This window comes from Crinia signifera, chromosome 9 (genome assembly GCF_055691185.1).
Source record: "Crinia signifera chromosome 9, ASM5569118v1, whole genome shotgun sequence".
NCBI classification, from domain to species: domain Eukaryota; kingdom Metazoa; phylum Chordata; class Amphibia; order Anura; family Myobatrachidae; genus Crinia; species Crinia signifera.
Window position 1 is genome coordinate 23587423 of NC_139225.1, and position 25238 is coordinate 23612660.

The 25238-nt window shown below is 47.6% G+C and overlaps 3 protein-coding genes across 14 annotated transcripts in view; 1 reads left to right on the plus strand and 2 right to left on the minus strand.

Annotated features, from left to right (window-relative positions):
* LOC146035234 (uncharacterized) overlaps nt 1–10010 on the plus strand; it is a 422801-nt gene extending 412791 nt beyond the window's left edge. For all 4 annotated transcript variants that reach the window (XR_014460607.1, XR_014460606.1, XM_083158558.1 and 1 more), the window contains one exon: nt 9294–10010. The gene's annotated coding sequence lies outside the window, so the exon portion shown is untranslated. The remainder of the gene's footprint in view (nt 1–9293) is intronic.
* SURF6 (surfeit 6) lies at nt 946–9307 on the minus strand. 4 transcript variants are annotated; one of them, XM_083158564.1, is made up of 5 exons: nt 9236–9307; nt 7721–7819; nt 5046–5186; nt 2486–2565; nt 946–2263 (listed from the first exon to the last, which is right to left on the minus strand). In XM_083158564.1, exons 2-5 carry the CDS (start codon nt 7812–7814, stop codon nt 1583–1585), a joined length of 996 nt encoding a protein of 331 aa, XP_083014690.1. In that variant the 5' UTR covers nt 7815–7819; nt 9236–9307; the 3' UTR covers nt 946–1582. The 4 variants fall into 4 exon arrangements, with proteins under 4 accessions (XP_083014690.1, XP_083014688.1, XP_083014689.1 ...); XM_083158562.1 differs by having other exon boundaries at nt 7721–7820; nt 9166–9303; XM_083158563.1 differs by lacking the exon at nt 9236–9307 and adding an exon at nt 9106–9218 and having other exon boundaries at nt 7721–7820.
* A 2782-nt stretch (nt 10011–12792) lies between the features above and the next one.
* Nucleotides 12793–23624, minus strand: MED22 (mediator complex subunit 22). 6 transcript variants are annotated; one of them, XM_083158570.1, is made up of 5 exons: nt 23461–23624; nt 20854–20988; nt 18336–18416; nt 17235–17443; nt 12793–14047 (listed from the first exon to the last, which is right to left on the minus strand). In XM_083158570.1, the coding sequence occupies exons 2-5, from the start codon at nt 20974–20976 to the stop codon at nt 13861–13863; spliced, it is 600 nt and encodes a 199-aa protein (XP_083014696.1). In that variant the 5' UTR covers nt 20977–20988; nt 23461–23624; the 3' UTR covers nt 12793–13860. The 6 variants fall into 6 exon arrangements, with proteins under 6 accessions (XP_083014696.1, XP_083014692.1, XP_083014695.1 ...); XM_083158566.1 differs by having other exon boundaries at nt 12793–14053; nt 23461–23623; XM_083158569.1 differs by lacking the exon at nt 23461–23624 and adding an exon at nt 22902–23150 and having other exon boundaries at nt 12793–14053.
* Between the last annotated feature and the right edge of the window lie 1614 nt (nt 23625–25238).

Here is a 25238-nt window from a genome sequence, read left to right on the forward strand (position 1 = left end):
AGGACCACACTGCCCCAGAGCTGTAAGGTGGGGTGCAGGACCTGAGAGCAAAGATGAGGGGTTTACACAGCTGCTGCCCCAGTGGCTTCCTTCTCCAGTTTCTGGGGTGCCTGGAGAAATGCTCAGGGTGTTCCTTAGGACGTGTAGTAGTGCCTATCTGTCTGCTCCCCTCATAATGACATCACAGGGAGAAGTGCCCCCCACAGCCCAAGTAATCTAGAACTCTTGATACATAGGAGAGATCAATAAAGATAGGAAAATGCATTCATAGATACAGGCTTTGTACTAACTCTTGGACCCCTACAGCTGAGAATTATGGGCGCAGGGCTAGTTTCTGGCCCTGGACAGTGGGTGATCATGAGCACTGGGCTAATTCCGGATTCTGGGCAGTGTGTGATCATGGGAAATGGGCTAGTTTCTGGCTCTTGGCAGCAGATGAACATATGCACTGGGCTAGTTATTGGCTCTGGGTAGCAGGTGATCATGGGCACTGAGATAGTTCCGGACTCTGGGCAGCAGGTGATTATGGGCACTTTGCTAGGTGCCAGATGGGAGTACAGTTCTAATTTTTGGATCAGTGCAGTTGACTTATGGCCAGCTAGGTAGCAAGTCATCAATGTGATGCGGGGTATACCCGCCAGGTGCAGGCTTGATAAAGCTGGGGATTGTTTTCCAATTGTGGGGGCACTAACATTTAAGGTCACACTTTTGCAAAAATGTGGAAGATTCTACTCAGTTCCTAGAACCTCGGTATAATATAGAAATGGTGACAGGATATAAGGTTTGGTGCTTCCACTAGGCACCTCAACACGGTTCCACCTGGAAATAACCCAGGTTTGAGATGCAGTGTGAAAGGGGTATGAATGGGCAAGTTCATCCATTAGGGTCCCAAATAAAGGACATCACTTACACTTCCCCCATAATAAACATTTCAAACATAATAGGTTGTCATGTAAAATAATTGTTTATTTGGGGAACAAGTCCAAACACTGGTACAAGGGAGGCACCGCGAGGCTGGAGGCATAATGGAAACCACAGCGTATACATTGGAGCACATTGTTCCTAAGTTCGGGGCAATATAACAGAAATTGGCTGAACGAAGACTGACCCAAAAAAATCCAACTCAACAGAGCGACCAATGAGAATGCGGCTTTCATCCATATAAAAAAAAGTGAGCACAGTTAATGAGAGCCGATACCAGATTGGTTGATGTTGCATAGACTTGCGGTATTTGTATGAAGTGTAGAGAGACTGCTGTATACCCACTTTATCAATTTGTCTGACTGTATTACATATACAGAGACGGAGATTTCAGAACAATAGTGTCTGCTAAGTCTACTCAACATTTCTCTAACATATACGGTTGTCAACAGAGAAGTCTATATTATATCATATCTATATATAACAGTTACAGATCTTGGTCACAGTCTTTCATATAAATACTAAATGTCCACCATAAAGTTATCTCCTGGAACATCTCCTCTTCTACATCCATGAACTTGGCGCTCGCCGTGTATATATGGTACAGTTGGGACCTTCTCCTAAAAGGTTGGGCAGTTCATTAAAAAACCAGAGTCCCCGTTCATTTCATATTGGCTTTGGCCAGGTCCTCCGGCATGACTCGACCTCTCTTCCGCGCCCGGTTCTTCTTCTTCTCCAGCTTGTTCACTTTCTTCTTTTTGATGTTGCGATTCCTCTTGTCCTGCCTCTGCTGCATCCTCTCCGCCGTCTGCTCCGTACGATTGTCCCAACGCTTCTTCCTCTGCTCGCGCTGCTTCTCCTTCCTCTTCAGCGCCGCTTTCAGCATCCCCTCGTCGTCCTTGATTTTCAGCCCTTCGGCCTTGTACAACACGTTGGTCCATTTGATCTTGGACTCAAATTCCTTGGCTTTCTCCTGGTCTTTAGCCTTTAACTCTTCGAGTTTGCTATTGCGCAGTTCCAGGCGGCTCAGCAGCTGTTTGTAGTTCTTTCCCGTCATGGGCGTAATTTTTCCTTTCACTGCCTCCTTCTTCTCCTTTTTCCGCATGACTGTGTTGAGAGGTTCATCGTGGACTTCCACTTTGTTGAAGACCAGAGGTGCTTGGACCTTTTCCTCTTTAACTTCTTTTACAATCTCCTCTGCTTTGGGGGCTTGGCCTTCTTCTTTTTCCTGTGCAGCCTTCATCTTCAGCTCCTTTCTCTTCCTCTTCTTTCTCTCTCTCTCGTGCTTACGCTTTTGCCGTCTTTTCTCTATATCTTCAGTGGACAGGGCTTTGTTGGAGACCTGTGTCCAGAAAGAATTTAGAGTTAACTCTTCGGCAGACTATATGGAATACGAAGAACACAAATGACTTCTACACAAGCATGAATTGTGGATCTCTTGTCTACGGTGACATCAGAAAATATAAATTCCAGGACAGCAACACACTTTCGTTACACATAGGGTAGCGACGACAGATACAACATGCGGATTACATTTGAGGGGGGAGGTCGAGGACAATCTCACCTGTCCACGGGACTCCTCAATCTTCTCATGCAGCCGTTTCCTTAATATATCAACGGTGGAGAAGGAGGTCTGAGCTGCCTCTGAAGAAATAAAGTAAAACATGATGAAAACTACGAAGATCCATGACACAAGTGGTTAGTGTAAGTTTCAATGGTGTAACAGATGACGACGTATAAGGAAGATCCATATCGGTATTACAGTGCACTAAAAGTGTCTGTCTCAGTACATTTGTCCGCATGGAAGGGGAGGAGTCTGTGGCGGCGTATGCTTAAAGATGCAGGTGGGCAAACCGATGCAGCTGAAAGTGACTCAATCAGCCCTGAGATCTGAACTGAGAGCGGGCGACATAGGATATATAGACCAGGGGTAGCCAACTCCAGTCCTCGAGAGCTACCATCAGTTCACATTTTCCAGCTCACCTCACAGGTGCACTCATTACTGACTAACACATTTTAAAAGATCCACAGGTGGAGCATCGAATCGAGTGGCTCGACCACTCGCCGCCCCCCCCCCCCCCCCCTTCTGAGCCTATGGGGAGGAGAGCTCATTGCGCGTCTCTCCTACCCCTCACCATGCATCCCTGTGACTGGGCCGCCCGTCCACCAATCAGAGCTCGCAGGCCGGCAGCCAATCAGGAGCTGGCCTGCAAGCTTTGATTGGCAGGCGGCCCAGTCACAAGGAAGGGAAGGAGAGGAGAGATGCGCAGTGTGCTGTGTTCTCCTTCCCTGAGAAGAGAAGCAGCAGCGACACCGGTCTGTCCTCTCCCCGGCAGCAGCAGCAATGGTGAGTGTGCTGCTGCTGGGAAACACTGTGGGGGCATACTTGTTGCTGGCACTGTGGGGGCATACTTGTTGCTGGCACTGTGGGGGCATACTTGTTGCTGGCACTGTGGGGGCATACTTGTTGCTGGCACTGTGGGGGCATACTTGTTGCTGGCACTGTGGGGGCATATCTAGCACGATAGGGTCATAACTGGTGCCGTGGTGGTATTCCTGTTTCTGGCACTGTGGGGGCATACCTGGCACCGTGGGAGCATATGTGTATCTGGCACTTTTGGGGGCATATGTGTATCACACCCCCATTTTCATTGGACGCACCCCATGTGGCTACACCATATTTTTGTTGCGCACCTACGCCGCACACACGCAGTTCTGTATGTGGCTTATTGTGTCAGGAGCATTACAGTGTGTGGCATAATGTGTAAAGGGCATTATTTAGTTAATAGGCAGATTTTTATTTTATTTCAGTAGCTCTTCGGGTGGTTTATTTTGCCGCGAGTAGCTCACACCCCAAAAAAGGTTGGAGACCACTGGTCTAGGTCAATAATCAATAGTTCGACATGCACTATTCCTCTGGTCTCGTGTGTAACGGCTTTACATTCTGGGGTGCCCATCCTATGGTAAATCATACACAGATCCAGGTGCATGTGTAATATACTGGTTTTAGTGTCACAGCCGGGTCTCTGTGAGCTGTTGTCTGGTTATGCAAAGCAACTGTGCAGACAGGCAAATACCATGGAAGTAACAGCAGACAGGCGAGAACCGGAGCCGTCTGCAGCAGTTCCTGGCAGACTGGCATGATCAGGAGTATGGGTCATAGAGTCGACACTATGTAGGTTAACAAACACTAGGTCGATCGCTAAAGGTCGACAGGTGTTAAGTTAACACTTTAAATAGGTCGACATGGCTAAGGCTGACAGGGTTGGAAGGTCAACATATCAGTATACCGGTGCGCTCTCCATTCTTCAGACACATTATTATATTCACCCTCCACGCCCTAGTGGGTGGAAGGGTATGGAATACCGCCTGTCGGCGCAAGTTGGCTAAAAATAAACGTGAAAAATTTATGTCGACCTTCCCATTGTCGACTTAATGCTTGTGTCGACCTTAGCCATGTCAACATATTCCATGTGTTGACCTAAGCCCTGTCAAACTAATTTATGTCGACCATATCCCATAATCAGAGCCCCAAGGAGAAGCTTATCCCCGGTATGCATTTGGACACATTTTATAACACCTTTCGCTGTAATCACCCCTCAGTGTTGTCTCCACCTCTGGGCTTCTTCTCCCCCAGCCAGGCATTGATACCGGTAACGCCCAGTATGCTGCTAACCAGGGGCGTAGTGGTTAGCTGCCAGACCGTGAGCTCAGATTGGCTCAGGAGCCGGCACCATATTTTAAATGGCTGAGCGATAGGTCCGCTCTTGTTGCTTCAGAGTCTGAAGGAGCTGGGTCTGCGTGTGATGTGAGCCACTCCCGGGGCGCACCGCCTCTGATGTGAGCCACTCCTGTTGCTCTCTGCTATGGTGCTTCTAGCACAGTGTGGTCTGCATATCAGTGCTGAAATACAGACCCCACCCTATTAGAAGCACCACAGCAAAGAGTGACACTCAAGGCAGGGAAAAAGAACTGCATGGGTTTTGGAAGAGGCAGGGTGCTAGAATGAACACTAAGTAATACACATATGCAAATTAATGTCTGATGGCTTATTGGCTCATTGCCGGTTGTCCTGGACTAAAACCTGCACGAAATCAGTATTGGAAAAAGCGGATTGCGCTCACCTTTACTCTGTGGTTTTGAGATAATTGGGGGCTGGATCTTGGGGCCCCCCTGTGTCCCTGGTTTATTTCGTAGTTTCCGTGGCTTTTTTTTCCTCTTCTTCTTGGGGCCGCTGCGTTCCTCCGAGTCATCGCCGTTAAATGCTGGGGATTTACAGGAGTAAACATATTACAATGTATAATTATATATATTTGCGTCATCAGAACGTGTCATTTCCTGCTGTGATTATAAAATAACGGTTACTGCTTTTAATATGCAGAAAATATCTCTACGTCCCAAAAACGCTCAAACACAGAGCTGATTCCACAATGGAAATATTTTATTTGAAATTGATATTTTAATGTGATTATGTAAGTAATTCACTAGCATGAGCTGGACATAATTTCCAGAAACCAGTGCCAGTTATAAAGAAATATAAAAAAAAAAAAATCGGATTATTTGCAGGACATCCCTGGAGCTCAGTGCTGGGAACGACACCTGGTTCCAGCAATCTATAGATTAATTGTGTAAATCCGTGTACACACGGCTGCGATAGGGGCTGAGATCGCTGGGAATATGGTCGCTGGCGACCATATTGCCAGTGATGGGAGTGTGGCCCGGCGATAAATCGCCGGGTGCGCACTCCCGTTTTCAGTCCTGTTCTAATCGCTGGTCGCTGATGAAAAGGAAACACTGCGCAATATATCTCCCTCGTGTGTCCGCACCTTCAGGGTGATTTTTATGAGTGACTTTTTTCTATGATGCCGTTGTCTGAGCAGCACACATCATGTAACCTATTGATACATAAATTACAGGTCTTGGAGGAAAAATCTGCAGGCATGTAGCTAAGGGCCCCCATACATTAGTCCGACTTGTCCTAAGGACAAGTCGGACCTGGTTTCCCCTGCAGCTCAGCGGGAGGGGGAGACACGATTAGGCACTTAAGAGCTGCAAGGTGGAGGAAGCAGGGGGAGCCGGAGCAGGGAGCTGTGTCAGTGACATGCTGCAAGGGGGAAAAAAGCCCATACAATGAATGGGCAACCAGTGATTGGCTGAGCACTCTATCAGCCAGTCAGCAATTGGCTGAGATAGCGCTCAGCCAATCACAGGCTGCACATTCACTGCATGGGCTTTTTTTCCCATTGCAGCATGTCATTGACAGCTCCCTGCTCCGGCTTCCCCTGCCCGGTGTCTGCCGCCTCTGTGTACCCCTTCAGCCACCTCACAGCGTCTGCCGCCCCTGCCCGCCTCACAGCATCCCCCGCCCGGCTGCAGACAAGATTTTGCAAATCTTATGTGCAGCCGGTCCGACCTCCCGACTCTGATCCGATGTGCACGGGACAGCGCATCGGGTCGGACCGGGTGTCTGGACATGCGATTTGGCCAGATTTCACTGCCCAACTCATCTTCTGGCTAGTTATTTGAAGTCGATAAGGCAGGTTTACATTATACAATGCTTCAGTTTGCTCAATACAATGAAGAGTCATACATTAAATCTTAATATAGAGTAGAAACGCACAGAATACAGTATCGCTGAGTGACCATATGCAAATTCAATCAAGTGTATCCGGTTGAGGAATAACCAGTGAAAAATGAAGGTGTATACAACTAGGGATGCCAATCCCGGGGCATTTTTTTCAATCCCGGGATCGAAAAATGCTCAATCCCAGGATTGGTATCCCCACCAAGAATTCCATTATTAGCACTAAACCCCCACCGGCCGACCCGCACATTTACTTACATTAGGGAGCGGGCGGGCATCCGGAAGTGGGTTTGGAGGTGCACGGTGCCTCCCGGCAAGTGCACCTCCTTAGAAGACAGCAGGCGGGCGGGCGGAGGCAGGCCGGTGGGCAGGCGGAGAAGAGGCGGGCGGGCGGAGAAGAGGCGGGCGGGCGGAGAAGAGGCGGGCGGTGACTGGTGACGCGTGGCCTGCGCAGCGTGACCTCTACTGTCACGCTACGCAGGCCTCACGCCGGGGTCAGGTTACGGGAACAGCCGGGCAGCGTCTGAGCGAGTGCTCAGACGCTGCCCGGCATTAGACTGCGCATGCGCAGTCTAATCCCGAAATCCCGGGATTGATTGAAATCCCAGACTTTTTTAGGCCAAATCCCGATCCCGGGATTGGCCACACTATATGAAACAGCATGAAATAGAAGTTTATATATATGGCGTTTTGTATATGCCAATGTTGTGCTGCAGCAGGCTGTACTCTAAGAAGTATTTATTTAAATATATATCGGACAATTCCTGTGAGTAAACGAGGGCAGGTGTAGGTATATTGGAGGGCAGGTGTAGGTATATTGGAGAGAGCAATGAGAGAGAGAAAAAAGGAAAGAGAATAAATAAGGGAGCGATAAAGTATAGAACAAAGTTCCCTGTTGGCCAAGGATAGGTGATCTCAGTCCAACTTTATATACCTGTAGCATAAATGGGTTGCCTTGTATTTCAGGGAAGTCACCTTTCCCATTTGTCAGGACCCCCCAAGATTTGCATACCTCACTCCTCCTACATCCCCTCTTTCTCACAGCCGGGTTGCCAACCAGGTGCCGCTCATCCCTGTTAAAACCAGGGAACATCAGCTAGTATTGTATTATGGGGCTTATTTATTACACAGTCTGGTGGCAGCATCTGATTACAGCACAAAGCACCAGTCACAAAAGCAGCCCCACCCACAGTACCGAGCTCTGATGGTTCTCACCGTTTTTCCGTTTCCGCAGCTCTGTAGTCTGCTGAGCGCACACTTTCCTGCCCAGACTCTGGAAGAAGGAATCCTTGCTGGCCAGAGAGGCCATTTTCACCTGAAAATACATATATATTACTCTCCTTTATGTAACTTGTGTACAAATAAAGAAAACATAACAATGAACTCATATACTAGGTGACGGTATCTCTGTATAATGTTGTCTAACCACAAAACTGTTCTTTGTATAACTTTATCTAGACAAGTACGTATGTCAATGTATAAATACCTGTATTCATGCGATATGAATATTCGGAACTTGTGTATTATCACGGCGCCCATCGCATATCACTAATTAAGGTATGCGATGGGACCCGATTTCAGGGTTTTAAGGGCTGACTGTACAATTTTAATATTGCATCGCATGCCATTATAATGGCATGTGATGCGACGCGATCATAGCCGATTTTACATTGTACAGCCACCCTGATGGCTGATTCCTATGTTAAATGCACCCCCAGACCCGATTTTTAATTGTACAGCCACCCTGATGGGTGATTACTATGTTAAATGCACCCCCATTGTTAATGCCACCCCCACTATAAACCCACTACCAACCCGAAGCGTGGCAGGCGCAGCGAGCCCGCAAGGGGCGGCGGTACGCGCCCTCCGACCTTTTCATACCCCCACTATCCACGTCAGCATGGAATCGATTTTAAATAGTGTGGTGACCGCAGCGAACCACCGAGCCCGAAGCGTTGCGAGCTTCACGCGGGGACGCGGAATACAAGTGAAGTCATCCGCGTCCGCTCGCCACGCTTCGGGCTCGGTGGCTCGCCACACTATATAAAATCAACTCCACGCCAACGTGGATAGTGGGGGTATGAAAAGGTCGGAGGACGCGTACTGCTGCGCTCGCTATGCTTTGGGTTGGTGTTGATAGTGGGGGTGGCGTTAACAATGGGGGTGCATTTAACATAGTAATCACCCATCAGGGTGCCTGTACAATTAAAAATCCAGTCGCATCGCATGCGATCAGATCGCATGCGATGCGATGCGACCCCATGCAATGCTTTACGATGGAAATCGGGGGCACTGTGATAATACACAAGTACCGAATATTCATTACATGGGTATGAATGGAATGCTATACAACATATGAAAAACGTCTGTACACCTATAGATATATACATATGATATAATTATCTATATATTATCGATTATAATGGAACACTATACCCTCTATATATAATGATGCTATATAGATATATATTGGATACAATATAACACTGTACTATCCCTTCTATGTTACAGACTTATAAATAAATGAGTCAATGTAACACTGTACTATACCTCCTATAGATTCCCCAAAGGCATATATACAATTTAACACTGTAGCATACCCCTATTTACATATATACACCAGCTGTATATAGTCATAGATATAATGTACCACTGCTTACAGTCACAGCCACGCAGGAAACCTCAACGCATGGAGTTCCAGACTAGAGTAGCTGAGTACAGATATCACTTCTTCTGTTCGGTGTTCCACTACAACGAATGACGCATCATTCTGTATTCGATTCCACAGGTCTGTAGACTGGTCACAGCTCTATGATGCCGCTGTACGATAGAGTAACTGCAGCGCGGAGCATGATGGGATACCGGAGGTCTGTGACTATGGGCAGGAATGGAAAGTATATGCTACGCACAACAAGCCACAGGGTGTGTGCTGTGCTCCAGAGCTCTGCATCTTCAACTACATACTGTGTATAGCATCTCTACAGCTTTATACAACGTCCAACAGTTCTTTGCACCTATATAACGCATCCAAATGAGCTCTGTGCCTATATACTGCGTCCAACAGTGCTCTGCATCTATATACATTGTCAGCTCTGTGCCTGTATACCATGTCCAACAGTTCTCTGCAGCTATATACTTGTCTAAAAGAGCTCTGCGCCTATACACTGCATCCAATAGAGCTCTGCATTTATTTACATTGTCTAAAACAGCATCCGTCACGTTGCTGCATAAACAGACTGTTTATGCAGCAACGTGACGGATGCTGTTTGTTGAGCACCACCTATTTGAACTATTGACACGCTTTTTGAGAAAGGCACCGCAGCGTGCCGAAACGCGTCATCAAGTGTCTTGTTTTATATAAACCATACAGCTTGGGGATCATATTCCTATCTAATATCTGGTTACCACTGTCTTGCCCGGGTTACATCCAGTTTGGTACAGAGTATTATGGAAATCTGGTCTTGTCCAGCTGTTATCCTGTTTTAATAAAGTCGTTTTAATTGGATTTGGACTTTGTGACATCCTAGCAAAAGATACCTTTATAGGAGTCTACACAGCATATCACATGTAAGCATTCATGTAAGCACCTATACCAACACGGTGAAGGTGATCCAGTAGTACCCTTGGAACCTTTTAGAACTATTTGGGAGCACCCCACTTTCCATTGATTCCGTGCACAATAGGAGGGAGAAACACCTATTTTTTGTTCGATTGGAACCTAATGTGTTTTCATCCCCTTGTCTCCCTCTGCATTTAACATCTGAACGGGACTCGAGACGAAGAGGAGACTCGTCATCTTGTTGGAACTATCTTATTAAGCGCAAGTGGGACTATTCATTGTTGGTGGTAAGGTGACCACTTCTATAGTCTCCTGCAGCTTATAAGTTCACGGCGCCTTGGGCAAGAATTCATTTTTGTTTTGTTTAGCAACCAACAAAGCTCTGCCTCTATATTACTAACACAGCTTTGTGCCTTTATACCTCGTCCCGCAGAGCTCTATGCCTATACTACCGTGTCTAACAAAGTAATGCGCCTATTTTTATTATTATAATTTTATTTATAAGACGCCACAAGTGTTTCACAGCGCCCAACAAAGGAACAATACAGGGAGACAAAGCTTGGCATAACATTGAATAAATAACAAAAATAGAGTACAAACAAAGAGCGCCGCAGTTCAATACACATTATACCTTAAATATAAGTAGTGAGGACTCAATCAACATACAACTAGAGGCTTGGGGCCAATGATGGAGATGAGTATGCAGACGAAGATGGTCACTGAGTGTTGGAGTATAGGAGAGCTGTGAGTGAAAGTGAAGAGAAGAGGGCCCTGCTCCGAGGAGCTTACAATCTAGTAGGAAGGGGAGACAGACAGATTAAAAGAGGTGCAAGCAAGTGGGTGGTGGCTAGATAGCAGGATGTAAACAGGCAAGGGGCCGGAGAACCAGATAGTTTATGCAGTGGAAGGGTACGCTTTGATGAATAGGTGAGTTTTCAGTGCCCGTTTGAAGCTTGGCAAGGTCGGGGAGAGTCTGATGGAGCGAGGGAGTGCGTTCCACTGAAGGGGTGCAGCAGGGGCAAAGTCCTGTACTCTAGCATGGGAAGCAGTGATCAGGGTGGAGGAGAGACGACAGTAGTCGGCCGACCGTAGAGGGCGGGAGGGTGTATGAATGGAGATTAGGTTAGCCTACATACAATGTCTTACGGAGGTCTGCTTCTATATACCACGTCTGTGTAGAACAGTTGTTCTACATTTGTATTATAAACCTGGCAGCTGAACATCTATACAACATGTATAAATGTACAGAGCTCTGCATCTATATACTTTGTATAACAGAGCTCTGCACCTGTACACCATGTCTAACAGAACTCTGCATTTATATACCATAACAGCGCTCTGCACCTATATAATACGGTGCTCTGAATATATATGTGTAGCAAATCAAATCACCAGTTGTTCTATATACTGTCTCACAGAATTCTGCAGCTATATACTATGTATCATTATACTTTACAGAACAAAGCTCTGCACCGATACACCCTGTCCAACAAAGCTCTGCATAACATACTCACCTGCTGATACGGTGTGACAATCTCATTATTACCAAATGCTGAATAATGTAGGTTATGCAGAATGGCCAAGACAGATAATCCTCCTTTTCCTCAGGGGTGCAGCTTCCAGAGATGCTCCTGGCTTCCCATTACAGCAGGAGGCTGTACACAGTAATAAGGTTTACAAGCTGCCTGGCAGAATGCGTTGGGTAGAAACACAGGTGGACATGCACATTTATTTCTGCAGCATCTGATGCATGTCTGAGGGTTGGTTAGCAGCAGTAAGAGTGCAGCCATGTTTGCCGCAGCATTCACGCTCCTTCTCAGCAATACAAGGCCTGCGTGTAGAAGGGGGCAGTGGTAATAACGCAGGGTGGTAGAGGGACCAGTCAGAGACCCTGTTTGATGGTCCTTTATGAGTGTGAGGCTGCTCACGTCCATTCTATTTTCTTTTTAACGCATTTGTCACATTGCTGCATCATTAATCACTAGAATGCTTTTTACCCATATGAACACTTTTATAAGTGCACTTACCTGCAGAATCTACGGTATAATAATGTACTGTATCCTATGTGATAACATTAGTAACTCGTATGCTTGGTCATGTGCCTATGGATGTATATTCTGCATGCAGGTGATGATCCTTTAACATAGGCATGTCCAAACTGTGGCCCTCCAGCTGTTATGAAACTACACGTCCCAGCATGCCTTGCCATCGTTTTTGCATTCCCTAATAGCAAAACTGTGGCAAAGTATGATGGGACTTGCCGTTTCACAACAGCTGGAGGGACATAGGGGTTTATTCTAGTTCATTCTTTCTGACAAAATCCTTCTTAGATGGACAAAACCATGTGCACTGCAGGGGGGCAGATGTAACATGTGCAGAGAGAATTAGATTTGGGTGAGTTTTTTTTGTTTCTGTGCAGGGAAAATACTGACTGCATGATTTTACACTGCAATATAGATCTCACTTTGAAGAAAAACCCCACCCAAATCTAATTCTCTCTGCACAAGTTACATCTGCCCCACCTGCAGTGCACATGGTTTTGTCCATCTAAGAAGGATTTTGTCAGAAAGAATGAACTAGAATAACCCCCATAGTTTGGACATGCCTGTTCTAGAAGATAATAGGTTCCGATTGTTACCTATAGCAACATACCATATGAAGTAGAACTCCCATCTTAGTACATTTCCCACTGTGTGAATCTTTCTGCAGTGAGTAAACTCATACAATATTACAAAAAAAAGGTCTTTATTTCCCCATCTGCAGTGTATACACAAACGGGTCTACAAGACAAATACAATCTCGTGTGGTCCGCAGACAGGTCAATGATGTCACTGCCACAGCAACTATTAATCTACCCAACATTCCAGCAACAATATTGAATGTTCCCTCTGACCCAGGTGACCTGAAACTGTTGGTGTCAATTTACTGAGAGTTATATTGTAGATGAGATGTTGCCTATAGCAACCAGATTCTACTTCTTTATCTAGCACAAGCATGTCTAAACTATGGCCTTCCAGCTGTTGTGAAACTACAAGACCCATCATGCCTTGCCACAGTTTTGCTATTAGAGAATGCTAAAACTATGGCAAGGCATGCTGGGATGTGTAGTTTCACAACAGCTGGAGGGCCACAGTTTGGACATGCCTGATTTAGCACCTTCTAGAGCAGTTGGTGGCCAAACCAGTCCTCGAGATCTACCAATTGTCCACATTTTCCAAATCCCCTAGCTGGTGCACAGCTGTAGTCATTACTAAGGTCACATTTTCATACATGCTGCATTCATTCCTACTATAGATCTACAGGTTGCCTGAGATACATAAACTGTTGGTAGATCTTGAGGACAGGTTTGGACACCTCTGTTCTAGAAGATAATTTAATATAATATGATTGGTAGCTATAGCAACATCCCATCTGCAATGGAACTCCCATCTTAGTAAAATGTACCCCTTCGGGTCAATGGCTTAGAATGATCAAATCCAAACCCATTGTAGGGGGCGGAATGAGCAGTTACCTGTAGTAATGTGACGGAAGATCTTTGGTCATCTCAAGCAACACATGGGAATCATCCTAGTAATTCTTAATACTGTCAGAAAATATATTCAGTACTGATGGATAAGAGCAACTAACGGGAGATGTCCATTCTCTTGTGTCAGTAAGAGACTAACGGATTGTCCGCAATTACCTGCCATCTATATATTACAAGCCTAGAGTGTGAAATGATTAGTATCTATCCATTGGAGACCTTCTGCCAGCCATCGTGGTCTCCCCAGTGATGCGAGGTGTGCACCAAGTTTCCTCAGCTGTGGTCCAACATGCCAGCAACGTGCCCGTTCAGGTGAGGAGACGTGTGGATCTGGCCGGCGGTGGAACTTGCCTCCGACGTAACGGACACCAGTGGAGTGGAGAGATCCTGGGGTGAGGAGTCGAGACTGTCTCTCATGAAGTACGCGTCGCACAGCGGCAGATTGCTTGGCTCACACACACTGTAGCTTACAACACAAAGCCGAGCAAGGAAAGCAGACAGTGTCCAGGTCAGCAAGAGGAAGACGAGAGAGGGAGAGGGGAGGGAGACAAAAAAAAAGCAAGACAAGCAAAGCGTTAAGAAATCAGCGTCAGGAATTCATTTGAAAGTCCGCAGATTGGACTGTTACATTGTTAATTTCATAGACCACATGCATAGCTTGGTACACATCCTCCCTCTGCCCGCTGCCCACCATGGCACCCGCCCACTGCCCTCCCTGGCCAATCACCCATTCCATAATGGAAGAGGCTTAGGCGCTTCTCCCGACATAAACCCTGGGGTTGCGGCATGACTTGAGTTCAATAGTAATTGTGTCAATAGGTTTACCACTATTGGTCAACATGCATTAGGTCGACATGATACTTTACCATCCACGTGGACTACAGTTGCCCTGAAGCATGAGGAGCGAAGGGAGCCATGCGAAGGGATGTTACACTGTTTGGGGGCCCATGTGCTACATGGAAAAAAAATGACACCCAGAAAACCTTAAAAAACTCAAGTTGACTCACGTTTCACCTCAACCTTTCATGTGTCAACCCTTTTCAATGTCAACCAGGTGCATGTCCACCTATTATGGTCGACATGGAATGGTTGACCTAATGAACCAAACCCTACTTGGTCCAACATGAGCTGGTAAGACAGAACAGGGTAAAATCGGAAGATCTGGCAACTTCTGTAGGTGTCCTAGAACCAGGCTCTTCCTGACGGAATGGTCAGTGGTGGCCTTTGTGGACAATATACTGTATGGTCTCTCTTTCTGGAAGCATTGTGGGGAAAGCGTCTTACTGATTTCCTGATGAAGGTTACTTGCTGCCCTTGTCCTAGACAAAGAGATTGTAATCTTTAGCCCATTGGTTCCCAAACTCTGTTCTCAAGGCACCCTAACAGTCCAGAGGCCAAATGTGATGGCCTCAAAGTTTGGCAGCTGAACTTGGAAGGTTTTTAAAGTGGCAATCATTTACAAGGTATGGATTTGCCTTGCACCCTGCGCGGCCCCCGAACTCAAAGGCCATTACATTTGGCCCTAGGTTTTAAGGTTATGCATACTTAAGCACAGATTATTTATTCCAACTGGTGGAGGTACTAAGCAGTTACCTGTGCTTAAGCATGGATAACCCAGTGATGACCTCATTTGGGAACCACTGGTGTAGCTTATTGGTGATTATATCTGACCGACTATAGCCTGCGCTCCCACAGTGGGAAAAACAACAAGTGAATGGTAGAATTTGATTGGTTGCTATGGGCAATAGTACACCTATCTTAGTAAATGTACCCCTAGGAGTTTGATTAGGGGTGACCATGTATGTGTATGCCGTAGAACCTTACATTTCCCAGATCTAGCCCCTAAATCATGCATAATAAAGGTGCAGCCCTATATGTAAGATATGGGATTTAGGGACTACTGTAAAAAAAAACCCATAAAATTAGTGTCCTCTGTACCAATTTGGGTGTGGACGAACAGATCAACAGTATGTGGGTCGACACCAAAATGTCAACAGTCAATAGGTTAATAATAATAAGATTGATAAAATATTGGCACGCAGAAGGTCAGCACTGACAAAAGAGCGACACAAGCAAAAATGTCGACAGACGGTTTTTAAGATTTAATTTATCATATGTCAATGATAAAGTCCCCAAAAAATAAAAATAAATTTTGTTTTTGAGAAACTCGCGTTAACTTTTTTTCATGTCGACCAGGATACTGTAGATCAGTCAACCGGATACCACCAATTCTGACAGCGCGGGGACAGCACATTTATCTCAAAATACTGCAGTTATACTTCTTTTGGCTGGATTATAATAATAGTTGAGATTATCCAGACTTGCTCTCTGGGCTGCGTGTGTTCGAGCCAAACAAAAAGGTTAACGCCACCCTGCCGACAGCATAATAGATCTGGATCAGCCCTATGTGTAATTAATAGGAGCACGGAGCAGATCTTGTTGCATTATGCAATACAGCTGACTGGTGGCAGACACAGAGTAATTAGCACATACAATCCTTATTAATCTCTGTGCATAGCTGAATCTACCCCAACCACATCTGACTTCATCTACTCTTGGTTCTAACTACAGGCATGGCCAACCTTGGCCCTTCAGCTGTTGTGAAACTACACATCCCACATCCCAGCATGCCTTGCCATAGTTTTTGCATTCCCTAACAGCAAAAATGTGGCAAGGCATGATGGGTCTTGTAGTTTGACAACAGCTGGAGGGCCATAGTTTGGACATGTCTGTCCTACTACATTTGCTTGGCATTTCTGTTCCTATGGAGTTATACTCTTTAAATGCTGCTACTCCCAAAAATGTGAATAAAAAAACCCCAAAAAACTGAAATTCACCATCAGTTTAAAATGGGACGATCTCCTTAATCTGGAAACAGTCTGTAAATTTACAATTACTTACATGGTCTAATAACTTAATAAGGTGTTTTATAACCCTCCCCATACTGCATCTTCTACTGCATAAAATCTATCGCCAAACAGTTTAGGAAGGATTATTGCAGAACTCACTTTATTAATCATATATTAATATATAAAATGTGTATCTGAGCATAGAAAGGGCTTTAGTAATATATATTTTACCATTACAAACTGTTTAAGGCAGAAGAAAATGGGACAATTTATAAACAGTCGGATCGATATACAAATCTGTAATGTAGTTTAAAATAGAAAGCGATAGATAAATATGTACACTGTGCAAAATAAACAGTAAATGCAACACAAGCGTAAAAAGCCACAATACTAGTGAATGCCCTCTACGCGGGGTGTAACCAGGATAATCCCTGTTATCTGATTGGCTGATCTCTAGATCACGAGGCACCCTAGGGATTGGGTCATGTGACGAGTCCGTACAATTAAAGGGCAATATAAAATACTTATAAAATGTATACACTTTATATATATTAAAAAAAATATATCTTCGTATGAAAAGGCCAATGGGGAACTAACTCCGCCCCGGCTGCTGGATATAGATATATAAAGAAAAGAATGAATATATACCAACAGGAACTTATTGATCTATTGCATTAGCCACTCTACGAAGGCACTGAGGACGTCATTACAGACCCTTTAACTAACATTTAAGATGTCCAAGATGGGTGACAGGGACCCCGTAAACCGAGGCGCAAATTTCCAGGACCCTATTTATACCTGGACGAGTAATATTCCTCTTCCAGCTCATAAAGGTCTATAGCAATCTCGTCACGCAGCGAAATCAGCTTTTTGTCGCACTCGTCCTGCAGGGCGCGCAGCTGCTGGCTCCGCTGGTTGATGGCCTCATTCACAGAGGGGAAGTCGTTCAGGATAAGGTACTGTTTGAGATCGGACACCAGTCTCATGAGGGATTCCCCTGCCCGGACCTGAAACACACAGGAAAGGGAGGTTTAAGGCACCTGCCTGCCCATTGCCGGTTGCCACTGACACTTGCCAAACCGTGGCCCTCTAGCTGTTGTGAAACTGCACATCCCAGCATGCCTTGCCATAGTTTTAGCATTCCCCAATACCAAAACTGTGGCAAGGCATGATGGGACTTGTAGTATCACAACAGCTGGAGGGCATAGTTTGGCCATGCCTGTCCTACACCGTTACGAAGTAGGAAATACTCTGGGGTAATGTAACTGGACTGGAACTAACAAAATAAGACAACGGGGAACATTAGCCCTATACACACCAGATCTAGGGCCCGATTCAGCTTAGTTAAAAAAGCACACAACTGAGCAAAACCATGTGCACTGCAGGTGGGGCAGATGTAACATGTGCAGAGAGAGGTAGATTTGGGTGAGGTGTGGTCAAACTGAAATCTAGCAGCCAATATTTAACATGCACATAAAAAAAAATAAGTCTGCCAAATCTAACTAACTCTCTCTGCACGTTACATCTGCCCCACCTGCGGTGCAGCATGGTTTTGTCCAGTTGTGGTTAGCGATCCAAGCTGAATTAGGCACAGAATGTGTGCACACTAGATAACATGCACGATAATGTATGTAACAATGGTCGTTATTGTGCATAAAATATTGTCTAGTGTGTATGCACGACATGCATGGAAAGATTCACAGATGTTATTCACAGATGTTCTTAGGCTGGAACCCACAGCATAACATGTAACTCCTGTTATAAAGACAGCGTAGCTTCCAAGATTCAATTAGCTACAGAGTCTTCTCCAGGGTACAGAACTTATTGGAGGCCGGGAAATAACCCCAAGGCAGCAATTTAGGTCTGCTATGTCGTGACTGATAAATCATCAGAGCTTACTATATTAGCCGATCGGACGTGCATTTCGTAGTTGTCTTGTTCTCCTTGAGTTGATCGGGTGACTTGATGCTCTTCTTCAATCTGCAAGATTAAATGGTTATTTGTCAGCGTAAATAAACTGTACTGCGGGACTGAAAACAGTGACACCATATTTAGGTCTGCAGAGCATGTGCTTTGTCAGGGCAGGGAGAAGAAAAGCCATACTATGGGCTGCCATGAAGGGGAAACATATATACCAACACTGATCGCACAGTACCGAGGCGCAGCTCCCGCGCAGAGATCGCACAGTACCGAGGCGCAGCTCCCGCGCAGAGATCGCACAGTACCGAGGCGCAGCTCCCGCGCAGAGATCGCACAGTACCGAGGCGCAGCTCCCGCGCAGAGATCGCACAGTACCGAGGCGCAGCTCCCGCGCAGAGATCGCACAGTACCGAGGCGCAGCTCCCGTGCAGAGATCGCACAGTACCGAGGCGCAGCTCCCGTGCAGAGACCGCACAGTACCGAGGCGCAGCTCCCGTGCAGAGACCGCACAGTACCGAGGCGCAGCTCGCGTGCAGAGACCGCACAGTACCGAGGCGCAGCTCGCGTGCAGAGATCACACAGTACCGAGGCGCAGCTCGCGTGCAGAGATCGCACAGTACCGAGGCGCAGCTCGCGTGCAGAGATCGCACAGTACCGAGGCGCAGCTCGCGTGCAGAGACCGCACAGTACTGAGGCGCAGCTCGCGTGCAGAGATCGCACAGTACTGAGGCGCAGCTCGCGTGCAGAGATCGCACAGTACTGAGGCGCAGCTCCCGTGCAGAGATCGCACAGTACTGAGGCGCAGCTCCCGTGCAGAGACCGCACAGTACTGAGGCGCAGCTCGCGTGCAGAGATCGCACAGTACTGAGGCGCAGCTCCCTTACAGAGATCGCACAGTACTGAGGCGCAGCTCCCATACAGAGATCGCACAGTACTGAGGCGCAGCTCCCGCGCAGAGATCGCACAGTACTGAGGCGCAGCTCGCGTGCAGAGATCGCACAGTACTGAGGCGCAGCTCCCGTGCAGAGATCGCACAGTACTGAGGCGCAGCTCCCGTGCAGAGATCGCACAGTACCGAGGCGCAGCTCGCATGCAGAGATCGCACAGTACCGAGGTGCAGCTCCCGTGCAGAGACCGCACAGTACCGAGGCGCAGCTCGCGTGCAGAGACCGCACAGTACTGAGGCGCAGCTCGCGTGCAGAGATCGCACAGTACTGAGGCGCAGCTCCCGTGCAGAGATCGCACAGTACTGAGGCGCAGCTCCCGTGCAGAGACCGCACAGTACTGAGGCGCAGCTCGCGTGCAGAGATCGCACAGTACTGAGGCGCAGCTCCCTTACAGAGATCGCACAGTACTGAGGCGCAGCTCCCATACAGAGATCGCACAGTACTGAGGCGCAGCTCCCGCGCAGAGATCGCACAGTACTGAGGCGCAGCTCGCGTGCAGAGATCGCACAGTACTGAGGCGCAGCTCCCGTGCAGAGATCGCACAGTACTGAGGCGCAGCTCCCGTGCAGAGATCGCACAGTACTGAGGCGCAGCTCCCGTGCAGAGATCGCACAGTACTGAGGCGCAGCTCCCGTACAGAGAGCGCACAGTACTGAGGCGCAGCTCCCGTGCAAAGATCGCACAGTACTGAGGCGCAGCTCCCGTACAGAGAGCGCACAGTACTGAGGCGCAGCTCCCGTACAGAGATCGCACAGTACTGAGGCGCAGCTCCTGTACAGAGAGCGCACAGTACTGAGGCGCAGCTCCCGTGCAGAGATCGCACAGTACCGAGGCGCAGCTCGTGCGCAGAGATCGCACAGTACTGAGGCGCAGCTCCCGTACAGAGATCACACAGTACTGAGGCGCAGCTCCGATACAGAGATTACACAGTACTGAGGCGCAGCTATGATACAGAGATTACACAGTACTGAGGCGCAGCTATGATACAGAGATCGCACAGTACTGAGGCGCAGCTCCCGTACTGAGGCGCAGCTCCCGTACTGAGACCGCACAGTACTAAGGCGCAGCTCCCGTACAGAGATCTCACAGTACTAATGCGCAGCTCCAATACAGAGATCACACAGTACTAGGGTGCAGCTCCCGTGCAGAGATCTCACAGTACTAAGGCGCAGCTCCCGTGCAGAGATCGCACAGTACTAAGGCGCAGCTCCCGCGCAGAGATCGCACAGTACTGAGGCGCAGCTCCCGCGCAGAGATCACACAGTACTGAGGCGCAGCTCCCGTGCAGAGGCCGCACAGTACTGAGGCACAGCTCCCGTGCAGAGGCCGCACAGTACTGAGGCGCAGCTCCCGTACAGAGAGCGCACAGTACTGAGGCGCAGCTCCCGTACAGAGAGTGCACAGTACTGAGGCGCAGCTCCCGTACAGAGAGTGCACAGTACTGAGGCGCAGCTCCCGTACAGAGATTACACAGTACTAAGGCGCAGCTCCAATACAGAGATCACACAGTACTAGGGCGCAGCTCCCGCACAGATATGGGAGATACTGACCCTTGCAGTTTTGATGATCTCTGAGAAATTGTCCATGATGGATTTGATGTCATCTTTTAACCTCTTGTTGTAGGACTGTAGCAGCGTCTCCTTGCTCTGTGGAAGCACCCTCTGCTGCGACATGACTCCACTTCACTGAAACAGAATCAAAGAGAGGAATATATAAAAGTCGCCAGTGTAAAGGAACTGATGGGGGGGCGCTTTAGAAGATGCACCCATCACCTACTCACCGTCTGAGTATATTAACTGATCCCAGTATGGGGCAGGTTACAATCTCATGAATAATAACAGATACATTGGTCAGCTCAAGATGCAACCCTGCACATGGGCCCTTATTCTGGTTCACTCGCAAAGGCAAATTCCTTCTTAAATGGGCAACTATGTGCACTGCAGGTGGGGCAGATGTAACTTGCGCAAAGAGAATAGATTTGGGTGGGGTTCAAAGTGAGATCTATATTGCAGTGTAAAAATAAAGCAGTCAGTATTTTCCCTGCACAGAAAAAAATAACGCACCCAAATTTAAATCTCTCTGCACATGTTACATCTGCCCCACCTGCTATGCACATGGTTTTGTCCATTTGAAAAGGAGTTTGCCTTTGCGAGTGAACCAGAATAAGGGCCATCCTTGCAAGTTATTAATTGGCGCTGTAGTACAAACACTGAGATGTTGTTATTTGTATTATCATACGGTAGGTTTCTATTTCTCTATATACAGAAATTATTGAGAACTATTTATGGTCTAACAATTCATAAACAGATTTACTGATATTTAAGAACCATTTTAAAATATTTTTAATGCTTGCAGCACGCTGTAATTTATTATTATCTATGACCAGTTATTTATATAGCGCACACATATTCTGCAGCCCTGTCCAGAGAATATTTGAACATTCACATCAGTCCCTGCCCCAGTGAAGCTTAAAATCTATATTCCCTACCACATATACACGCACGCAGAGACATTCTAGGGTTAATGTGTTGGAAGCCAATTAACCTACCAATATATTTTTGGACTGTGGGAGAAAACCAGAGTACTCGGAGGAAACCCACGCAAGCTCGGGGAGAATATACAAACTCTGCACAGTTAGCCATGGTGGGAATCAAACCCATGACAGTAGTGCTGTAAAGGCAGCAATGCTAACCATTACACCGTCCGTGCTTCCCAATTTCATTTATCTGTGTTCTGTACCTGTCCTGTTTTGTCTGTTGGCATTTGGTTGGGATACGGTCGTATTGTAGACCCAACTTAGGTCGACAGTCAGTAGGTCGACACCATTGGGTCAACAGGGTTCTAGGTCAACATGGATGAAGGTTGACACATGCGTTAGATCGACAGGTTGCAAGGTCGACATGGATTTTTTTCACTGTTTTTTTGAGCCGACATGTGCCAACAGGCGGTATTTCATGCCCTACCATACACTAGGGCATGGTGGGAGAATAAAATAGTGTGCCGAGCGCAGCAAGCATTACAAGCGAAGCAAGGGGCTATGGTTGACTACCAGCTATGTCCATGTCGACATTCGGGTAAAAAAAACTGTGAAAAAAACCATGTCGACCTCGCAACCTAACGTATTTGTCGACCTTGTCCCATGTTGACCTAGAACCCTGTCGACCTTGCTGCCTGTCAACCCAAGTCGGGTCGACAATACGATCCACACCCATTTGGTTGTGGGTATTCTGTCAATTAACTACATACCAGAGGCAGCGGGTGATCCTCATGGGGATGATGGGCCTATTATTATTTGGAGGCCTGGAGCTGCAGCTCCATCTGCCCTATTGTTATTCTGGCCCTGTTTATAATTATACACATAGTAGAGGGGGCGGAGAACCCATGTGCTGTTACGTATTAACATACAGCCATATACATACCCTCCAAGTGTACCGATTTAGCCGGTACAGTACCGTTTTTTAACGGTCTGTACCAGCTAGAAATTAATGTACCGATTGTACCGAATTCTCCCAACTAACATGGCAGCCGCTCCACTGGTCGGATTGGGCCCAGCAGGGGTGTAAACAGTTAATATTGCCCAGCAGTGAAGCACCTGTACCCGTTGCTGTGCGGTCCGGGTACGGCAGCCTGCAGCGTGCGTCGAGCCGCGTCATGACTTCAGCATGCGGCTCGCGGACCTCCTCCCGCAGGGCTGTCGTCGCTGTCCACTATGACGTGGTAAAGGACGCCCGGCCGGTGCATGCACCGCCGATATAGCCGCACAGTGGACACCAGAGGCTGTGCAATACAGTGCAGCAGAGCCTCGTCTGTAGCGGGATTCGGAGCGACCGGCCTGATCCGACATCTACAGTATGTAAAATAACTGTAAATATGGGAAAATGTAATTTGTATATATCAGTACACATTCGGAAAGGGGATGTGACCACGCCCCCTTTTGCCTGTGTCCACACCCCCTTTTTGAATGTGTACCGATTTCTTGACTTCAGATGTTGGAGGGTATGCATATATACTTACAAGTGCATTTAATATGCTGATAATCACCAGTTGCTAAAGCATATATACAGCCCCGTCTATACAATAGAGCAGTCCACACACAATGAGCACCCCCACCGCCCCCGTCTATGGAGCACAGGTAGGTTCTGTGACCCATCACTTACCCGGCAGCAGCAGGTCCAGCACAACACAGACCTACGTAACCGATACCCACAAAAGTGCTATGTTTTACACAGTGCAGTAACTGAAGGGTAACTATACTCTACCCCCCACACACACACACACACACACTGTGAGCTATGAACGACCATACATGATGCTGCCCCATAACTCCGCCCACGCTTCTCACCGACTAGCTACAATATTACTACCTGATTTCTCATTGGCTGCTTCAAACGTCAGTCACTTCAGCAGACAAGAGCCCCGTTTCAAGCTGGGTTGATCGGGCACAGTGTTAAAGTGACAGTGTCTGTTACAGAGCATCCTACGTTACATGATGAGAATGCTTTATTTAGTAATAGACAGAGGAACAATAAGAAATAATGGGATTGCAGAATGTATTGCTAATGTGTAAATAGAGATCTACAAATATACAGTGCCACACTTGGCCTAATTCATAGCTACGTGCGATATTCATGCCGACAGTGTTGTTGCGTCTGAGTTACACTGTGCAGACGCCCAAACATTTTTGGAGTACCAGATCGAATTTAGGGCCTAATTCATCATTAGGGGAGGCCCAGCATATTATTGGCATCCGCATGAAAATGCGGAAATAGAAATCAGTTCAGTCGGCGACCATCGAATGATTTCTGCCCTTTCGGCCGCAAGCGGTCGGAGCGGCGGGTGGTGCTTACCTCATACCTCCCAACTGTCCCATTTATGGGGACATTCCCAGAGCCAGCGGTGTCCCGCGGCGGGAAGGGGGAGGGGCAATTGGGAGTCCCCGCTGTTACCCACTTGTCAGCGGGGAATAGACGCTGTGCGCACGAGCACAGCGTCTATTCCCTGCAGGTAGAGGGGCAGCAGCGGCAAAATGGGGGTGTGGCCGTGCATGAGTGTCTTGATTTGAAGGCCACACCCCAAAAATTTCAGCTGCCTGCAAAGGTCCCGCTGGGCCACCAATGAAAGTTGGGAGGTATGATACCTGCTCACTAGGCAGATGTTGCACACCTCACAACCATTAAAAGATGAGCAGCAGGGCCGGTGCAAGGCACCGGAGCGCCCCAGGCGAGTCGGGGTGGGGGCGCCCCGGTGCCGGGGGGGGGGGGGGGAAGGTTGGTACCTGTGTAAAAAAACTTGCGTCCCCGGCGTCCCTGCTGAGTGCTGGTGCGTGCTGGGGTGTCCGTGCCGCCGGGGGAGCCTGCGGCGCTGTTATTGTGTATAAGCTTGTCGCAGCCGGCGGGGTCCCTACAGTGAATAGAAAATAACTAACGCTTCCCGCGCCGCCGCGCGCATAGCGCTAGTTATTTCTATTCACTGTAGGGACTCCGCCGGCCGCGACAAGCTTATACACAATAACAGCGCCGCAGGCTCCCCCGGCGGCACGGACACCCCAGCACGCACCAGCACTCAGCAGGGACGCCGGGGACGCAAGATTCTTCACAGGTACCACAGTGCTGGGGGTGAGGGGTGAACTGCCGCCCTCCAGGTGCCGGCGCCCTAGGCAAATGCCTAGAGCTGCCTAGTGGTGGCGCCGGCCCTGGTGAGCAGTGGCACTACTGTTCGCTGCAAAGCTTGTGTTACCGATAAGGGTGTGTGGCACAGCCGGGTTGGTTCCCTTTCCCTTTCCTTTTCTTTTCTTCTTAGACTATTTTTACTTAAAAAAACTCAATGAGTTGTCTATCTGAAATGATTGAAGACAGTATGTATTTAAAGCATAAGCTTTTAGCTTCCGAAATGCTCTACATATATCTTGATGTAATACTTATCAGAGTGTTCTTAA

Coding starts and splice junctions, on each gene's coding strand:
- SURF6 (XM_083158561.1), bottom strand. CDS start 7,832: ATGTATTTTCAGGTGAAAATGGCCTCTCTGGCCAGCAAGGATTCCTTC. Junction 5,187..7,720: donor GCTGCGGAAACGGAAAAACG/GTGAGAACCATC, acceptor GTAAATCCCCAG/CATTTAACGGCGATGACTCG. Junction 2,264..2,485: donor TTGAGGAGTCCCGTGGACAG/GTGAGATTGTCC, acceptor TTCTGGACACAG/GTCTCCAACAAAGCCCTGTC.
- MED22 (XM_083158566.1), bottom strand. CDS start 20,976: ATGTCGCAGCAGAGGGTGCTTCCACAGAGCAAGGAGACGCTGCTACAG. Junction 18,417..20,853: donor AGATCATCAAAACTGCAAGG/GTCAGTATCTCC, acceptor TTAATCTTGCAG/ATTGAAGAAGAGCATCAAGT. Junction 14,054..17,234: donor GAGGAATATTACTCGTCCAG/GTATAAATAGGG, acceptor TTGTGTTGTAAG/CTACAGTGTGTGTGAGCCAA.